Raw genomic sequence first — 19,261 nt, 5'->3', positions numbered from 1 at the left:
TGCAGCTGAGATTTTCAAAGGGGTCTGGACGGCCAATTCCCATTAACATTAACAGGCCTGGATATCCACATGCAAAAGCGGTTTTGAAAGCCTCAGTTTTTGGCATTAGGGGCAATAATTTCCAGAAATCAACACTTTACAGTCCCATCCTACACCCCACCCCGACAAGGATTTGCCATCCTGAGCTGTCAGCCAATGGGAACAGCTTCAGTTGCAGCCTGCAGTCAGTGGATGAGCAGCACAGAGTGCTGGGGGATAGGTCCTGAACCGCCCAGGTGCATCCACTTATGCTAGACCGTACCCAGCGTTCATTGGCCTCTGAGGCTGAGAACAGCATGTTCCACTAGCTGGTATGACCCGCCCAGAGCTCACAATCCTCATGTGGCAAGGCACTAGTGCATCACTGCCTGGGGTCAGGAAGAAATGACTGCTGGATGCGTCCCCTCACTAAGGCTGTCGTATTTCGAAGGAGGTGCCTTATACGGGGAGTGGCACGCCTGTTTTGAACAGAAGCAAGACATGGGGCTAGAGGGACCAGTGTGGCATTTCTAGCCTCCTCCAGCCTGCAATGTCATTGTGGGGGCAGAGGGGATGAAGAGGGACAGAAAAGATGCTTTTCAATTTGGGCCTGATTTGCAAAGAGAATGAGCGGCCAATTCATAGAATCGCAGAAGTGTAGGAGTGGAAGGGACCTCGAGAGGTCATCCAGTCCTGTCCCCTGCACTCAAGGCAGGACTACGTAATAACTAGACCATTCTGGACAGGTGTTTGTCCCGCATGATGCACGCACAACTGTGCATGCAAATGGCTAATTGCAGTTCTTTGCACACACACTGCCTGGTCTGGGTACCCCATTGCGTGTGCAAGTTGGCTGTGCCTAACACAAATCCGATCACTGTTATTCACTGGGAAGCATGGGGCTGTGCCCGCCCCGCCCCCCGTCCATCTCCAGCTGGAGTCACTGAGGGCTGCTGGGGCTTAGCTCCTCACAGTCAGGCCCCCTGGCATTCATTCACTGCTCCCCACAGACAGGGAACCACCTACATTTCTCGCAGACCGCGCCCCCTTTTCCCGCGGGGCAGCTGCAGGTGAACTCCTTCCCGTCGTCTTCGCAGGTGCCGCCGTGCAGGCAGGGGTGGGAGTCACAGGGCCGGGCCGGCTTCTTGGTGGCGGGGGGCAGGCGCGTGGGCTTCCTCCGGGTCGTGGCCGGCACAGTGGCGGTGGGTCTCCTGGTGGTGGCGGGCCCTGCCATCTTGGTGCTGGGCCTCTCCATGGCCTCCGGGGGCAGGACGTGGGCAGCGGTGGGGGCGGTAAACCTCCGGGTGGTGATAGGCGCCATGGTGGTGGCAGTGGTGGTGGTGGTCGTGGTGGTGAAAAGCCTGGGAATCCAGTCTGGAACACAGCAAGGGGTGGATTGGCCCTCAGGAGGAACCTGGCACCCAGCTGGCATCCCTGGGGAAGGTAGGGGGCCGGGAGCCGGATTCCTGGGTTCAATTCCCAGCTTTCAGAGTGAGGTAGAGAAGTTAGAGCGGCGAGGTGCCTAGGAGTCAGGACTCCTGGGTTCTATTCCTCGCACCAGGAGGGAGCACATGCCTAATGAGGAGAGCAGGGGACGAGGAGTCAGGACTCCTGGGTTCTATTCCTAGCTCTGACAATGAACTCGGGCTAGACCATTTACCTGCCCGCGCCTCAGTTTCCCCACATGTAACATGAGATTAATGGTTTTTCACGGGCTGCGGTGGGACTGAGTCTTGATCCTGAGCCTTCCCACCCCCTTACAAGGGTTGGTTCATTCAGGAAGTAGCATCCTCTGCCCTCCACTGGGCCTGGATGAACCATCGCAAGAGATAATGGCCGAAGAACCGTCTATTCCACCACATTGAAAGGCTGGAGAAAAGTCAGTCTCATGGCTCAACCACCCTCCCCCCCCATGGCCACCTCTCTCCCCATAGCTTTCTCCTCCGACTAACAGCTCCTCCTCGGGGATCAGGAGACTCGCTGCATGGGCAGGTGGGTGGCTCTGGCAGCGGTCCAGCCCATCTGGGGTGTTTGCAGAGTGGCTGTCACTGGAGTACGTCAGTGCTAATCACGCGAAATACACTCCCTAATCAAACTGAACTGCATGCGACAGCAATACTTGCTTGTGCTTCGCTAGTCTCTGGCAGATCAATGGGAAATGGATTGGTCAGGCCAGGGGGCTGCCCGGCTGACTCCCCTCGCCCCGCGGTTACCGGGCGACAGCAGCGATGGGGCGTTTGACGATTTTGTGGGCACTCAAGCCCTGGCATCTGAGCCCTTGTGCTGCAGTATCACATGGCACCCAACCTCATGGGAGCGCAGGGGGCAGGACGATGGCCGGGGCTGCAGACCCTCTTTGGCGGCAGGGATGGGGGCGCGCAGATTATAACATGGGGGTTTCTGTTCCGTGCACAGGCAGTAGGAGAAGAAATGGAGACAAGGGCCAGACCCTCAGCTGGTGTAAATCAGCACTCAAGGGAGCTGCCCAGATTCATGCTGGCCAAGGATCTGACCTGACAGTGAACTGGGGTCCGGGTGGGATTTTCGGGCTAAGGGAGCCCGGCGGTTCCCAAGGAGCCAAGCTGGGCAGAACACAGCTCCCAGCGTGTCCCGGAGACTGGCGCGGCCCTGGCGAAGCCGAGCGTTACGGTCTCTGCGGATGAAACGTCCTCCGGAGGACAAGGTGCGTTGGATGGGCTCCTGCCAGAGAGGACAAGGACCAGCCGAGGACGGAAGCAGGGAGGACAAGAGAGAGCGAGCGACACAGGCAGACCGCGGGCGCAAAGCGCTCACCAAAGTCCATGAATTTGATGTGGTCCTGCTGAGGCTTCTTCACGAGGATGGGCCTCTTCTTGGAGGCCTTGATCTGCTTGAGCAGGGCCCTCTGCACGTCCGCCGCTGTGTAGGAGGTGGCTGCTCGCACCCAGGAGGAGGAAGGGAAAGGCACAGAGTGAGGACAGGGTAGCCCCCGCCCTCCTTCCCTTTCATGCCATCCCCTTGAAGCATCCGATGCTTTTCATTCCCTTCCCTGCCGCAGCCCTGCAGCCCTCCCCCGGCGCGCCTGCTGCACTTGCTGAACAAAAGACCCAGCGTTCGGTGTTTTTAACGAGGCCCTTTCCTGCCTAGCTCGTGCGATTTCCTTGGGTTTGCGGTCGCTCCAGCCCCCCGGCTCTCCCACCCCCTCCAGGCAGATAGTGCTGCCGGGGAGCATCAGCAGAGACCCGAGGGGCGGCTCTCACCTGGGTCGAAGTGGGACTCCACGATGACGCGGACCGCGCTGCTCTGGCCCAGGTCTCGCACGCGGATGCTCTTGAAATCCTTCTTCACGTCGGAGTTCCGGAAAAGCTCGTCCAGCTGGTTGGCCAAGGGGGAGAAACACAGAGCAAGGGAGTTGGACTGGGGCCATGGTGGCGTGGACTTAGGGTGCCCCCGCCTCCTTTCGGCGTCAGGAGCCTGGCCTACCTAAGCCCAGCAGTCCCTGTTCCCACCTCCCCACCTACTGGGTTCTTGAGCCTCTGCTTACTATGACTAGAAGCAGCAGGATTACACTAGCCTGCTACAGGTCCTAACAGAGATCGGGGGGCCCTCCTTGTGCCAGGCTCTGCACAGACCCCCCCACTCCCTCCCCACGTTAGGCCAGACACTGAGCAGAGCCCCCTGACTGAGACCAGGCCACCAACGTTGTGCTGGGCAAAGTGCAGACCCCTGACCAAGATCGGGTCCCCGTTTTGCTGGGCACGACACAGACCCCTGTCCCCCTCCCCTCCCATGCCGGGCACTGCGCAGACACTTGGGGTGAGAGAGTTCCTGCCCGACGAGCTCACAATGGACGGTAAAGAGACAAGACAGACAAGGGTGGGGAAAAGGGAATGGCTGTACGCTCACTTCACAGGTGGGGAACAGAGACAGGAGAGCCAGATTGACTAAGGTATTTAGGTGCCGAAAGATGCAGATTGGCACCTGCCGGCATTTTTAAAAGCATCTAGGCCAGTTCGGTGCCCAACTCCCATAGGACTCCCATACCCCACTGAACCCCTCGCTACATCTTTAGGCACTTAAATACCCCTGAAAGTCTGTCCTTGAGAGCTGGAGCAACTTGCCCAGGGTCACCCAGGGAGTTTGTGGCAGTGCTGGGCAGATCCCCTGAGTCCCAGCCCAATGCCTTAACACACCCTTCCATCTGTCCCTCACCCTGGCTGGATCCAAGCCCCCGCACTCTTTCCCCTCAGCCAGAGGGCAAGGACACAAGGGTGTCCCAAAGGAGAGGTTCCATGGGGTTCTCTACACTAGGGAAGTTCCCCGTCCCCCACCCTGACCCCGCTTTGGTCCTAATATCGCCATGTGTTAAAGGGGCATACCAATAGCTACGCAAACATGCCTGTTGCTAAGGGAATGAAGGATGGCTGAAGCACAGGACTGGGTTTTAGTCTCGGCTCAGCCACAAACTTACTACGCGACAAATGGTACCTACCGATTATGTGCCTCGGTTTCTCCATCTGTAAAATGGGGATAATGAAATCTATCCCCTGAGAGGTGAGAGGTGGCGAGGATTAAGGTGCTTTGAGACCTTCCAATGGAAGCCTCTATCACAATGCAAAATATTGTGACTGTTACACGTAGCTGCATGAACCACGTGGCCCATATGCCAAGTGCATGTCTGGTTATGTAACTGTACCAAGCACTTGCCAAATTCCTAAGTACCACCCGGAACAGTCTGCGAATGCAAACTATGCTGGTTCCATTCATATGGATGCTGTGCATTTGCTGTGCCACACTGCAGTCAGCAGCACAATACTGCTCCTGTCTCACCCTCTGCCTAGCACATCTAAGGGGGCACCGCGCCTGCCTCAGAGCCGGCAAAGCAGAGAGAGCGATGCGCCGGCAGCGTTTGAGCTTTACAAGTCTTGGAAAAGCAGGGACCTGTATTGATGAGCGCGACTTCCCGAGGTGTCTGGGAGAGTCTGGAGGAGCGAAGCCTGGAGCAGAGACACGGGGCTGGGACAGCCCCTTTTCTAGGGGATCTTCCATTAACACACATACACCTATAGCAACAGAGAGGCTCAAAGCAATGCCACTTAGCCAAGCAGCCCCACACTCCTGATCCATGGAAGCTCTTGAGCTTGAGGTTTTTCAAAGTTCGCTTCCAACTTCGGGGTTTAAGCCCATCTCTAATTATAACAACACAGAGGAAACTTTATCCGAGGATCTCAAAGAACTTGACATAGGCGGCAAGGTCTTATTGTTCCCATTTTACAGACAGGAAGACTGAGGCACAGAGGGGTATGCGCGTAGGGGAGTGTGTCTTACCCAGGGGCACATGGGGCTTCACTGGCACAGCCAGGAATACTAGCCGGGTCTCAGACCAGTTCTCCCATCCACTAGAAAGCTCTGTCCTAGGAAAGTACATCCCAGCGTAACTTGTAGACACATGGCAGTGCCAAAGGGGTGCATCTGTCATATTCACTCAGCATGTGAGAGACCCCTGGCCCACTCGTGGACAGTCCATAGAGACAGATGAGCCCTGTTACTTGCAACCGTTAAGAGAGCTTCTCAGTTAGCTCCCGTGTTAGAGGCGTGTGTTCTTGGAGCCAAAAGTCACGAGTTCTATTCCCCACGTGCTGCACAGGGCTAGGTTACATTTACCCTCGTAGAGCAGCTTAAGGAAGGATACCTGACCATCACACTCTGAGCTGAGGAGGAGAGTTCCTCCCTTTTGCCAAATGCAGGGCCATGGCTCCCAGGGCTGTCAACTCACCGCGCTCTCAATGCTCCTCGCCGTTTCCCCAAAGAGCTCCGATTTGGGGTCAGCCATCTCGGGCGTGTAGAACAGCTCCTGGCCCTCCACCTCCTCCAAGATGAGGACTCCCTGGAAGACCTTGGTGGCTATGGGAAGGAGGGGCAACAAAAGGAAACAAGACAGACTCATTTAGCGGGCTAGCTGGGAGGGGGCTGACAGCAAACAGCTGAGCAGAGCGTTCAGTCCCTGGCGGGGGTGGATGGCAGTGTGTGGGGAGTGCCAGGGCTTGGGTTAGTTTTGATGGCTATGGAGGATTAGTATCTGAGGTTGCTGGAGCAGGTGGGTCAGATGGCAAAAACCAGGCTAGAGATGGCAGCTTTTACCATACGGTTTCCTCTGAACTCTGGCCCGGATAGCAGCCCCCCTGGACCGGCTGGGTAACAAGAGAAAGACGTTAGCCAGAGCAGGACACAATCAATAAGGCAGGATCAGACATGAGCATGCAAGACACAGAGGCAGCTGAGGGAGTCCATAGGGAACCGGACTCCTGGCGAGGAGAATTCCCTGTCTGGGGGAGGGAACCGGGGAGCCTGTTTGTAGGTTCTGGGGCTCTGTGGTCTGGCACTTCCTGCAGGGTTCCCACCGAGCCACCCAGAAATCAGAGGAAGGGGACAGAAACAGCACGGAGCCCTGCAAAGGGGGACCCCCCCCCCTCGAGAGTCTCATGGGGGTGCACAGGGAGCTGCAGGAAGCAACCCTGCTGGCACTGGCGTTAGTACATGGAGGGTTTGCACCCCCTTGTGGGGATGGGGGTACTGTACGCAAAGAGAAGGGGGCATCCCACTGGAAACCCCACCGCAGGGAGTGTGGGGACGACGACAAGGAGAACCTTGGGAGAAACCCACCTGGAACGTGCATGGGGAGGGGACCTGGTTTGCTAAGCTCAAGAGCAGGACGACAAGGGCCCGTATCAGGACCGTGTGCTTGGGGCTCCGGAGATGCGTGCCCCAGCTCTCATGCCCTCCGGGCGCAAGACGAGTTCAGAAGGAAACTCCCAGAGTCTCTCACTCAGCGAGACAGGAGCCACACCGATTGGCGAGAGCGGTGCCTGCTGCCAGGGGGCAGAACACGACTGAAAGAAAAGCTCCCAGGCGCCTTGGCCGTAACCCCAAACACGGCCATGTCAGAAACACTGAACCAGCAGCTGTGGCTGCTAGCCGCAAACCAAAAGGTCGTTAGCCAGAGACGAAATCGAAACCCAGGCAGCGCCCCCCTCCTCTCCTTGCTACCACCAGGACCAGCCCTAATCACCCCATCATGCCTCAAAACCTGGGCAAAGACACAGGCCTGGGAGGTCAGTACACCAGGCTATTACACGTATGATCGTCCCAGGCCATGTGGGCCTACGTAGGTCAAAATGAGCCCCTACAACTCCCGCTAACAGGCTACCAGTGAAGCTCTGGGAGAGAGACACCCCGCCAAACAAGCGGGCAGCAGCTCCCCGCACCAGCCATCACTCCGTGTAGCTCAAGAGATTTTCTGTCGCGCCCCCCCCCCCAGTCGTGGGGCAGACACTCACCCGGGCAGTTGCTTCCTTCTGTGTCAACAGCTGCCGTCTTGCCATCCGAGCAGCATCCCAGAGGGGAGTTATAACACGTCGCTCGTTCAATGGCGGGAGTGGATGTCACTTGGCTCTCCTCTGGCTCCTCTTCCACTGAATGGCATTAGGGGCCACATGGGCATTTTATAGCCCTGGTGAGAGGCGGGACCCCCTCCAGCCCCATCACGATGTGGGAACCCCCCCCCCCCCCGGCCCCGTCACAGCCCCGGCGAGAGGCGGGACTCCCTGTCCCTCTCTCAGCCCCAGCGATAGGCAGGAGCCCCTCTGGCCCTGTCACAGCCCCAGTGAGAGGCAGGACCCACCCCCATCACAGCCCCAGCGAGAGGCCCCATCAGACCCAGACAGCAGTAGCCACGCTCAGCCTGGTGGCCTGTGGGAGATGGACGGGCAGGTGACTCTCCAGGTGCTAGCAGGCAGCCCTCCTCACTACTAAAGCCCCCTTGCTGTGCTGAGAAGCCCAGGGCTGAACAGGCCATGGAGACTGGACTAATGTCTCCCCTGACAAGGTGGCCCCTGCTGCAGGTGAGCAAGGAGGCAGGTTGGCAGTGCAGCACCGGGGACTAGAGGCCTCCTACCTGTGCTGAAGGAGACCCTCCCTCCCCACCCCGAGGCTGCCTAGGCAGCATTTTTCACCAGCCTCCACCTCCTGTCTCACAGCTCCAATCCTCCCCGAAGCAGATGCTGTGACCAGCCTTCAAGGAGGTCTGGGCTGGGAGCTGAGAGCTGGCGCTAGCTCAGCCCCTGGCACTGGGGTAGTTTTGGCAGCGCCAGCTCCACTCAGGGCCCACCAGCTAGAACAGCTGCTAAGGAGGAAGCAGAAGTGGTGGGAGCAGGGCTTGGACACCACGCGACTACTGAACCGGAGCAGAGGGCACTTACCGGCAGAGCCAGCCCCGCTGGCTTCCTGGTCCCCACTGATGCCCAGTTCTGGGTCCCCGCTGCCTTCTGCACTGCCAGACTCCGAGTACGCAGGTGGGGGGGTGGCCAGGACCACAGGAGCGGTGGAGAGGGGGCGGATGGTGGTCCTGCGGATCCCCTGGGTGGTCCAGGGGGTGGTCGCCGGCCGGGTGGTGGTCACCCGTACAGTGGCAGGCTGGCTTCTAGGAATGGGCCTGGCTTCGAACAGCAGGGAACTGGTGGCTGTCTCCGTGGGGTTGGGGGCCGGGGTGGTAAGCCTTAGAGGCGGGGGGTGGAGGAGCTTGTCCAGGGGCAGCGTGGGCAGTGGCATGGGCTGTACGGTGTGACTCACGTGGGTGATGGATTCTGAAAGAGCAGCAAGAGGAAGCGGTTAGAGGGATGGATTGGACAGGAGCCAGGGATCTCATCCTCTGGGAGGCAGGGCTGGGTCTATGGGGGAGGGACAGAGGGAGGCAGCCAGAGATTGCGCCCAGCGGCGTAATAAAAATCACAGAAACGTAGGACTGGAAGGGACCTCAATAGGTCATTTAGTCCAGTCCCTGCACTGAGGCAGGACTAAGTATTATCTAGCCCATCCCTGACAGCTGTTTGTCTAACCTGCTTTTATAAACCTCCCGTGACAGAGATTCCACAACCTCCCTGGGCAATTTGTTCCAGTGCTTAACTACCCTGACAGTGGGGAAGTTTCTCCTAATCTCTAACCTAAATCTCCCTTGCTGCAGTTTAAGCTCATTGCTCCTTGTCCTGTCCTCAGCGGATAAGGAGAACAATTTATCGCCTTCCTCTTTGTAACAACCTTTTACATACTTGAAGACTATCATCAGGTCCCCCCTCAGTCTTCTCTTCTCCAGACTAAACAATCCCAGATTTTCAATCTTTCCTCATAGGTCATGTTGTCTAGACTTTTAATCATTTTTCTTGCTCTCCTCTGGACTTTCTCAAATTTGTCCACATTTTCCCCAACGCCTGGTGCCCAGAACTGGACACAATACTCCAGTGGAGGCCTTATCAGTGCTGAGTAGAGCAGAAAAATTACTTCTCGTGTCTTGCGTACAATTCTCTTGGTAATACATCCCAGAACGATGTTCACTCTTTTTTTTTTTTTGTACAACTACATCACATTGTTGACTCATATTTAGCTTGTGAACCGCTATAAACCCCAGATCCTTTTCCGCAGTACTCCTTCCCAAGCAGTCAGTTCCCAGTTTGTATTTGTGGAATTGGTTATTCCTTCCAACGTGGAGTACGTTGCATTTGTCCTTACTGAATTTCATCCTATTTATTTCAGACCATTTCTCCAGTTTGTCAAGATCATTTTGAATTCTAATCCTGTCCTCCAAAGCACTTGCAACCCCTCCCAGCTTGGTATCATCCTCAAGCTTGATAAATGTACTCTCTATACCATTACCCAAATCATTTATGAAGGTACTGAATAGAACTGGACCCATGACAAATCCCTATGGGACCCCACTCGATATGCCCTTCCAGCTTGACTGTGTACCACTGATAACTACTCTCTGAGTACGCTTTTCCCACCAGTTGTGCATCCACCTTATTGTAGGTTCATCTAGGCCATATTTCCCTAATTTGCTTATGAGAAGGTCATGTGAGGCAGTATCAAAAGCCTTACTAATGTCGAGATCTGTCACAACTACCACTTCCCCCTTCTCCACAAGGCTTGTTACCCTGTCAAAGAAGGATACTAGGCTGGTTTGACATGATTTGTTCTTGGCAAATCCATGCTGAACGGTACTTATCACCTTATTACTGTCTAGGTGCTGAGTCATGCTGAGAGGAGCTGGCTAAGCACGGCCCGTATGTGCCTGTCCAGAGTGGTCGATAGGGGAGAGACTCACCATGGCACTGCCCAACATGCTTCACCTTGATGACCTGCCCCTGCCGGCATGCAATGGTCTTCAGCTGGCACTGGTCACCGTAGGTCACTCCGTCAGAGCCACAGACCTGGGAAGGGCAAGGGAGAGTGGGGGCAGCTGGAGAGATCGTCACCTCCTCTCATCATTACCTCTGTAAGGCAGAGCCCACCTGAAACACGGGTTTCTCCTCCCTCTCCACCCACGACGCAGGCCCCGCGCGCAAAATAAACCTCCTTCTTTAAATGGTCAGTGAAGGGTTAAAGGCCAGGGAGACTCCTGTTTGTGTCTCTCTGCTGGGAGGAGACCCTGGGAGACGAATCCTGAAAGGATGAGCCCAGAGGCACTGTGTGAGGCTATCAAAGAAATCCCGGCCTTTCGACAGCTGGCAACATCATCTCTCTCTGCACGCTGAGCAGAGCGGCTCTGCCTGCAGCCAGCAGAAACACCGGGCTTCAGTCCCACACGCGTCCCAGCTCCAAACCAGCAAGGCCGAGCCAGCTAAATGCACGAGTGCCTGCCGTCTAGCCCCCAGCCCCACCGGGCTGCCTCCTCCTTTTACCTTGGTCATGTTGGCTTCCACGCACAGCGGGGACGGGCACTCGCAGTGGGCAAAGCCACTGACCTCCACGCACGACGCCCCGAACTCGCAGCTCAGCTCGCGGCAGGACTTTGGAGCGGAGGGATCTGGGGGTGAGAGGAAGGGAAACGACGCACACGCGAGTGATACACATACGCGGTGGCCCTCTGCTCCGGTCGCGGATGCAAAACAAGCCCAGCTCAGTCAGGGGCTTTCCCGAGAAGATTCAGCTGGTCCCACCGAGGATGACAAGACAGACTTTTAGCCTGGTTAAAGGCCAGTGGTCTGAGACAATCTGTTGTCGCGAGTCTGTGGGTGTACAGACCTCAAGGAACAGAGACATGCCCAAAGAAATAATCGCCTGGCAGTTCGGCGAAAAGAGAACCTCTATGGTAGCATGAGCACTCGGGCTTGGGTCCCTTCTCCGGGTCAGCCACTAAGGGGCGACAGATGCCGCACGTGTGAACAGGTCAGCAGAAGGCAGCGGTAGCCGCGCACCCGCTAAGCCAGCACATCACAACTGACCCAAGGTTGCTTCCGCAAGGAAAAAGAGCCACTGGCTGAGTGGCTCCCTCGCCTCACCTTTCTCGCAGCCCGTCATCCCCAGCTTGCTTCCGTTGGGGCACTGGTTGCATTTCATGCCGGTGATGCCCGTCTTGCACGAGCACAGTCCGGTCATCTGCTCACAGTCGTCACGCACCGAGCCCACCGGGTCGCAGTGACAAGCTTGGCAAGGAGGCAGGAGGGAGGCAAGGAACAAACATTGCCACGTTTTACAACGCAAGCCTTCCGCCAGGAGAGCTGAGCACCTGCGCACACCAATGAATTCAACCTTCCTACCCCCCAGCTGCATTGATTTCAATGGAATAAACGGGCCCAGAGCCAACAATGAAAGCCTTTGAAATGTACAGTGTTAAATAAGGCTTGTATCTTAACGTTGTCCCTTATTCCCTTCCCTTTTAGCGGGAGAGAGTGTTTAGAGGGAACACCTCCCCTCCCCCCGCCATTTGACAGGCTTTTCGATGGTATTAAAGATGGGAATAACTGTCCTGTGTTAGGAAAAGGGAAGAGGTTAGTTGAAATGGGCTGGACCTGCTGCTGCTGCTGTTAAACTCTGATCCTGTTTCTTGAAGACAAAACAAGCCAAACCCACTCAACAGGGGAGACAAGAGAACAGCAAAGACGGGCAATGCAGCTTCTGTCTCTGACATTGGCTCCCCTGCAACCTGACTGCTGGAAAAACCCAGGCACAGCACACGCTGTTTGATTAGTCACTCCGAGACCTGGCAAACTCATACCAGCATCGGGCTGTTGAGGGCATTGCCTTTAGCTGTCTCCCTGGTCATAGTTTTAAAGCAGCATTGCAAAATTGGCAGATTTGCCTGGCTAAGCCAGACTCTGATTAGCCAGAAGGAAAAAGGAGAGGGAGAGGAAAGAGAAGAAAAACAGTGGGGAAGGAAAAAGTTTCCCTCCGAAGTCCCTTTTGGGGATCCCCAAAGGGGAGTGATGGGTGGAACACCCCATCCTCTCATTATTTCCTCCACCACTTCGGCTTAATTTCCTGCACACCAATTTGGGTCCATTGATTTCCAATCTCACACTTCTCCCGTTTACCAGGCATGATCTCCTCACAGTCCTTGAGTTCTGCCAAGGACGTTTTGTTCGGACTAATTCAGTCTCCCTTTTGCTAGGGGCAGAATCAGGAAAAAGAACCCAGGAGTCCTGATTCCCGTACTAGTCTCTAATCCCTACACTATACTTCCCAAGGCAGGACTAGAACCCAGGCATGCTGGAGCCCAAGTTCCTGATCCTACCATTAGATTCATGGACCCTCATTCTCATTAACACTAAGGTCACTTTGGTAGTTACGTTTCCCTTCACTACAAGTCTCCACAGCCAGCACTGTGTACAGGACCCTTATGGTAAGTGAGAGTCTGGCCGTAGATTTTAAGGCGAGATGGGGCCATCATGAGCATCTAGTCTGACCTCCTCCATAGCACAGCGCAGAGATTATGTCCATTAATTCCTGCATTGAGCCCATAACTTGTGGTTGAGCTAAAGGGGATCTTTTAGAAGAAACATCCTATCTCAATTTAAAGACACCGAGTGGTGGAGAATTAACCACAGCCCTTGGGTAGCTGTTCCAATTACCTTCTCCATTAAACTGACATCCTATTTTCAGTCTGAACTTTTCTGGCATCACCTCCCAGCTACTGTGTCTATGTTTAGACAAACACTAACTCCCAGAGTCAGGAGTGGAACCCAGGAGTCCTGACCTCCCAGGCCTGTGCTTGAATCAACAAAGCTTCCCGCATCCTGTTTAACTGCATGTCATCATAAAACGTGAGCTTGCAATCCCAGAGCCTAAGACTCGTATTCAATCCCTTGACACATGTCTATCGCTCTGAGAGAGAGAGCTCTATCATTTCAGAGAGCGCGAAAGACAGAATCACATCTCTATTGTTTGCAATCCCCTCCAAATAACTCTTCTTTCCCTGACCAGTCTGTCCTCTTCCCATTTGGCACATATCGATTTTCTGGCTCGTGTCTCCAATGGAGCTTGAAATTAACATGGCTTTTTTTGTTTACTTCCTTGTTTGTACAGGGGCATTGTCGGTGATGTCGGCACAGATTTGGGAACCGGCCGTGCTGACTCTGACAGGGATTCAGGAGAGCGTCTGACGTTCCCTTGCAATGGACTGGGCAGTCAGCCTGCCGAATCCTGTGCTGCCCCGATTCCATGTCACCCCAGCTGGTGGAAACAACCCTTTCCCCTGAGTGTGATTTCACACCTGGGTCTGATGCAGCAGCACTGGAGAATGCTTGGCACCAGTTTGGAGACACGTTCCCAAAGTGGGCCCTGTACAGGTTTGTTTAAGGAGGCCTGTGCTTGGCTCTCCTCCCATGAGCGGTGTGAATCAGGTCACGATCTCTCAGAGGGAGATAGGGAACACCTAGGATTAAACTGTTTTTGTGGTAGGGCAGCAGGAGAAGGGTAAACACGAGTGGTCAATGGGTTCCTTTACCCAGGCACCCTCTTCCCTGGCACCCCCCGGTACTCACGGGTGCAGCCGCTCTTGCTGTCCGTGACTATCCCGCGGAAGTTCCAGAAGCCAGGTTCACAGCGGTCGCACTTCAGGCCCCCCACCCCCGGCTTGCAGGAGCACTGTCCGGTGGTGGGGTCGCAGGCCCCCCCATACGAGCCGTAGGGGTAACACTGACAGGTGCCTGAGAGAGTCAAAGAGAGCAAACTCAGTCCCATTAGCAGCAATCAGTGAGGGCCTGAAACAGGAGGGGCCTTAACGTGGCTGTATGTGCCGACCTGATCCGCTCAGCTGAGGCAGTACCGCATTCCTGGGGCGGGTACTAGGATGCTGATCAATGTGCCCTCCCTCTGCCCCTACCAAACCCCTTCCCCTTCAAATCCCCCCATTGACCATGGCGCCGTCTTAAAACCTTCAAGTTACTCCTGCTCACTTTGCTTGCATCTATCCTCCTCTCCTGGGGAATAAAGAAAGTCACTCGCATCACCTCAGGTAAACATTTAGATTTATGCTCCCGTCGCCAACTCAAGGGCAAGGGTGGAACAGAAGGGAAAGAGCAGTTGGACCCAGAGCCAATCAATCCGGGTGGCTTCCTCCGGGGAGGGATACCATGGGGAGTCCAGAAGGGGGCGTGAGGCCCCAGCCACGGTTGGGGGGCGGGGGGGAGGTCACTGACCCAGAGGATGACCATTAGAATTTGTACTGCAGTAACACTTAGGAGCCCCAGTCACAGAACAGGACCCAGCTGTGCTGGGCGCTGAACAAACACAGAACAAAAAGACAGTCCTGGCCCCAAGGAGACAAGAGACGACTGGTGCATACAGACAGACCGATGGCGTAGCCCAAGGACTCAATGGGACCCTGGGTCAGGAGGGGGTGGTCTTGCCACACCTGCTCTCTAAACGGCTGTCATGTTTTGCAGGCCTGGAGGCACAGGCATTGATTTGCCGAGTTGCCGGGGGGTGCTCAACCCCATTCCTCCCAGGGCCCACCCCCACTCCACCCCTTCCTCCAAGCCCCCACCCCTGCCCCGCCTCTTCCCACCCCCTCCCCCCACCTCTTCCTGTCCCTGTTCCTCCCCTTCACCCCCAGTGCCTCCTGCACCCTGCAGAACAGCTAATCCGCAGAGACGCTGGGAGGGAGTGGGAGGAGCTGACCTGTGGGGGTGCCAGCGGGTGCTAAGCACCACTGTTTTTTTTCCGTGGGTGCTCCAGCCTCAGAGCACCCATGGAGTCGGCGCCTATGCCTGGAGGAGGAAGCATGATGGGGTTCCTTTGAGGACTTCACGAGCGGGCGACGAAGGCTGGGACCATTGGCTGAGCAGAGGCGGAAGTCAGCTTGTCAGCCCATGCGCTGGCCCCTTTGGGCTGAAGCCCACCCGCGGTGACCCCGTGCCACGAGAGTCTGTCAGAACACCGCTGCTTATTAAATTACATGGCACATTAAACGACACTAAATCCCCATCAAGCGTGCATTAGCCAGGCCCATACACGGCTTTAACTATATTTCCGCAGTTTAATGTGCTTTCCTAACAGTCGGTCACAGCCTCAGCTGTTAATATATGGCTAATGCCTTTCCGAACACGCCTTCTTTGAAAGCCCTGACTCCGGTAATTATTTAATAAATATTAATGATGCGTTCATCAAGGCAGCCTCCTGAGAAGTGGAGTCACCTCTCAGTCAGCACTGGGGTGGGCTGCGAAGGACCTACCGGGCGGGAGGATGTGGATCTGTCTCATACTCTGGGGCCAGGGCTGGAGTCAATATTTGCCCCCAGAACTAGCCCCGAACTCCCGGAGATGGTGCAAGCCACCCTCGGGAAGGGCTCACCGCTGGGAGCATTTCCAGGGGAGCACTGAGCACCCTCAGCTCCCAGTAATGTGCGGCTCAGCACCCGGCTGGCTCAGGCTCTAAGAAACGTCTGTTACCATCCAATAGCAGAGCGGCGCTGCTAACCGTCTTTGAGCTGCCACATGGCGAGCAACCCGGAGAAAACAAACAAGGCCACCACTTGCCAAGGCTTTCCTGAGCTTGGCTCCACCGGGAGCCAGCTACCATCTGTGCAGGCCACGAGAGCTCACGCCGGGTTTGGTCCTTGTCCAGAGAGGGAGGGAGGTTTGGGGCATCTAGTTCAGAGCAACCCTCTTGCATTGCTCCCTGCATAGATTTAGGGCAGCTTCTGAACCGGAAGCAAATTGGCGCTTTATAGAAAACGAGAGGCGCTGGGAATTTAGAAGGCAAAGGGGGCGTGTGCAGAGGTGTGCGGGTCTCTCTCTGTTCGTGGGTGGGTATGCTCCAGGCTGCGGGCTCTGGAGAGGTCTGGAGGCTCTAGCATGTCTACTGGAGGAACTGGAATGGAGCAGATAAGCTATGGGAGAGGTTCAGCCTGGGGGTTGCCAACAGACTTTTTGGGGAGGTTCTCCCCACCCTCCCTTTCCCATGGCTAGATGGGAGGGAGACCCCAAAACTTCTTTCTGTTACACCATGGGAGACGGGCGTGGAAAAGGCTAAGACCCACTGCTTGACAGGGTCAGGCAGAAGAGTAATCTTCTGCAGAGGAGTTTTCCCCCATTATCTGCAGTCTGGATCGCCACACTGTCCCCGACAAGGGATTCACAATCCAGGACCCCTCATCTGTTACAAGAGATTCCCCCCAAGCTTCACTCACTTGGGCAGCCAGCTGAGCCCACGCCGAGGGCCACGGTTGTATTGTCTGGACAACATCCATAGATGGTCTGGCTGCAGTGCAGAACCAGGAGCGGCGGGGGAGGCGTTCCAATAACTACGGAGAGAGGGAGGGACACAGGTCACACCTTGGGTAGACAGGGAACCGCAGCTGTAACCGGGCTACATCAGGGCAATATAACAAATGCAGGGGATCTGGGCAGATGTGTCTGGCCATGTCCTCCCTGCACAACCCCCCTTGGTCTCTGCCCTGCATTAGGGCAGTGACACTGACTCCAGGCCCTCCCCAGTGCAAGTAGCAGCATACAGACATGCAAACAGAGGCACAAAATGGCTCAGCCACTGCATTGGTACCAACAAACTAATACTGGCCCCGCCAGCAACGCAGGTTGATCCCAGCAGTGGTCCCAGACGCAAGGCAGAGGAGTTCCCTATGCTGTGGGGAAAGGAGCAGCTGAAGGCTGACGCAGCCCCTGCTAGCCCAGGGTCTGAATCCCAGCATTGGTCGGTGTGACAGAGTGCTAGGAACCCAGAGCTGACCCAGTACTCTGGTCACTGCAGTACTAGCCATTCCCCCCGGAGTAGCTTTAATTGGGAGGGATGGTGGGAACAGTTAAAGGACAGGAAGGAAGTGCAAGGGGGGAGGCTGGTAGGGGCCAGGGGATGCAGAATCCCAGGAGGATGAGATCTTGCCTTCTCCCTCCCTGGAGAGCAGGCTAAGGGGGCAGTTTACTACTGATTGCATGGGGCTGCATGAGGCTGTACTGGCGACCTGGCGGAGGGGACCCCAATAAATAACACACGGTGTTTAGCAACTCGAAAGTCTCCAGCCTGTTTGTGGTGGCCCAAAGGGCAGAAGAGAAGGGACCCTGTTGCCACCCCAGACAAACGTCAGAGGAGCATGGGATGCTGTGAGGCAGGAGCTGTCTAAAGGCCAATACCCGTGCTAGCCCGGGTCCGAACCTCAGTGGGAACTCACCGCGGCAGGCTCCTTGGCTGGTGATGTAGAGATCCTGGCGTTTCTCGCAGCGTGTCTTCTTGAGCTCACACTCATTGGCATAGGTCGCACCGTCGGAGCCACACACCTGCTCAGAGGGTGGGGGGGAGAGGGAAGAGAGATCACGGTCTGCAGCCTCCAGCATGCAGAGAGCTGCCTACCCCTCATGGGGTGCCCCCATCCCCAGGCCAGTGCTGGGCAGGGAAGCTGGAATTCTAAATCCGGCACTAACCAATCCTGCCCAGGGGGAAGAACGGCTACTAAGGGAGATGGGCCGTGTGCCAGCCAGCAGCACCCGGGATTGCAGCACGGGTCCCTCAGCCCTGGCAACCCCTGGGCGGGCGAAAGTCATCTATTCACGCCTCTGACCAGAGCCCTGGCTGGGGAGCAAGGGGGCTGGCTGTGCTGGAGAGGCCCCCCTGAGACGAGGGGCATGAGGGACAGGCCAGGAGGGGTACAACAAGAACCTCCTCCCAAACTCAAATGGGCCCTGTGAGTCCGGGACAGCTTGGAGGAACTTCTCCCCCCTATCCGCCTGCTAGGATTTCCACAGCCCCACCCAGCTGTGGCTGGGGTTTGAAGCGCTGCAATACCCCGAGCCAGGCTGGGCTTGCGACACCTCCAGCCCGAGAGGCTGCAGAGAGCCCCTCACTAGGCCGAGCTCTCTTCCAAAGCCAGGGGCGGGCAGGCAGAGGGAATTACCGGGTTGCGTGGCACGGCCAGGCAGGTGAAGTCACACACGCAGCGGTCGTCCTCCACGTCCTCGTCCCACGAGCCCCCGTACTGCCGGCAGCGGTCCTGTTCGCACTCGTTATCATCCCCCGAGCCTGAGCCCCCAGAGCCACAGTCTGCAGAGGAAAGGAGGGGACCCTGGAGGGTGACTGCTCCTAGTCCACACCTGGCCTCCGAGACAGCAGGACCCTCCTCCCGCAGGACAGAGCATCCAGCCCCCCATGAGGACGGAATACAGCCACATGGCCAGTAACAAGGGCACTTCTCTTTGCGAGGTTCCTTGACGATGGGCTCAGGGCTCTGCCTGTACTGGCTTGGCAAGCCAAAGCTCAGAGCTCCCGTCTAACTCGGATGGCTACCTGGGGATCAGACACAGATGAGCCCCACGCACAGTACGAATAGCAGTCGGCTGGCTTCACAACGGTTTAACTCCCTCTTCCCTCCAGCCTCTCCCCCCACGCTGCGGCAGGGAAACGGATTCCTTCTGCTCAGATAAACCCAGAGACCTGGGTGCTTTTGGTTTTGGTTTTCAGTTGAAAGTCCAGCCTGGCAGAGATTACTGGCTTGGCAGAGAGACACTTAATGCGCTGTATGTCAACTCAGCTCCTCAACCAACCACGAGACGCTCCGCGCTCTGGCAGCGAGAGAGAGATGTTGATTTCAAAGGCTTTAAAAAAAACAACCTGCCCCCTTTTTATGGAGTGATCAAAGGGTGGGAGCTGACGTTACACAGAGAATTATTTAAGCTCATCTCTTGGAAGGACACAAACTGAAATTCCCTGGCGAGGACTGTGATCAAATGCCATGTTATGTCTTCCACTCTCCCTAGCCCTGCCACAGCACTCCAGCCCTATCTGGCTAAACTACAAGAGCAATGAGCTAGACAGTCTCAGCTCACAGAGACATTGAAGGGACAAGGTGGACGCTGTTCCCCTATTGGCCTTCAGCCAGCACTGCTCTGAAGTCTTCCCACTCTGGAGGCCTGGATTCATCGATTTCAGGCCACCAGTGAAATGAGTTGGGAGGCCTCAACCTGACCCCTGAAGGGTGGCTGGGCCC

At 56.2% G+C, this 19,261-nt stretch overlaps 1 protein-coding gene across 6 annotated transcripts in view; it reads right to left on the bottom strand.

Annotated features, from left to right (window-relative positions):
• AGRN (agrin) overlaps nt 1-19,261 on the bottom strand; it is a 221,377-nt gene that overhangs the window by 24,331 nt on the left and 177,785 nt on the right. For all 6 annotated transcript variants that reach the window (XM_054009181.1, XM_054009183.1, XM_054009182.1 and 3 more), the window contains 13 exons: nt 18,173-18,318; nt 17,453-17,558; nt 16,457-16,570; nt 13,809-13,973; nt 11,328-11,471; nt 10,728-10,852; nt 10,151-10,256; nt 8,256-8,639; nt 7,335-7,469; nt 5,774-5,901; nt 3,258-3,372; nt 2,812-2,931; nt 1,045-1,392 (listed from right to left, as the gene is read on the bottom strand). In XM_054009181.1, coding sequence (XP_053865156.1) covers nt 1,045-1,392; nt 2,812-2,931; nt 3,258-3,372; nt 5,774-5,901; nt 7,335-7,469; nt 8,256-8,639; nt 10,151-10,256; nt 10,728-10,852; nt 11,328-11,471; nt 13,809-13,973; nt 16,457-16,570; nt 17,453-17,558; nt 18,173-18,318 — 2,136 coding nt within the window. The remainder of the gene's footprint in view (nt 1-1,044; nt 1,393-2,811; nt 2,932-3,257; nt 3,373-5,773; nt 5,902-7,334; nt 7,470-8,255; nt 8,640-10,150; nt 10,257-10,727; nt 10,853-11,327; nt 11,472-13,808; nt 13,974-16,456; nt 16,571-17,452; nt 17,559-18,172; nt 18,319-19,261) is intronic.

The sequence above is a fragment of the Malaclemys terrapin genome, chromosome 19 (genome assembly GCF_027887155.1).
Source record: "Malaclemys terrapin pileata isolate rMalTer1 chromosome 19, rMalTer1.hap1, whole genome shotgun sequence".
NCBI lineage: Eukaryota > Metazoa > Chordata > Testudines > Emydidae > Malaclemys > Malaclemys terrapin.
The sequence above is the reverse complement of the archived record's forward strand: the minus strand, read 5'-3'. Positions and strand labels throughout refer to the sequence as shown.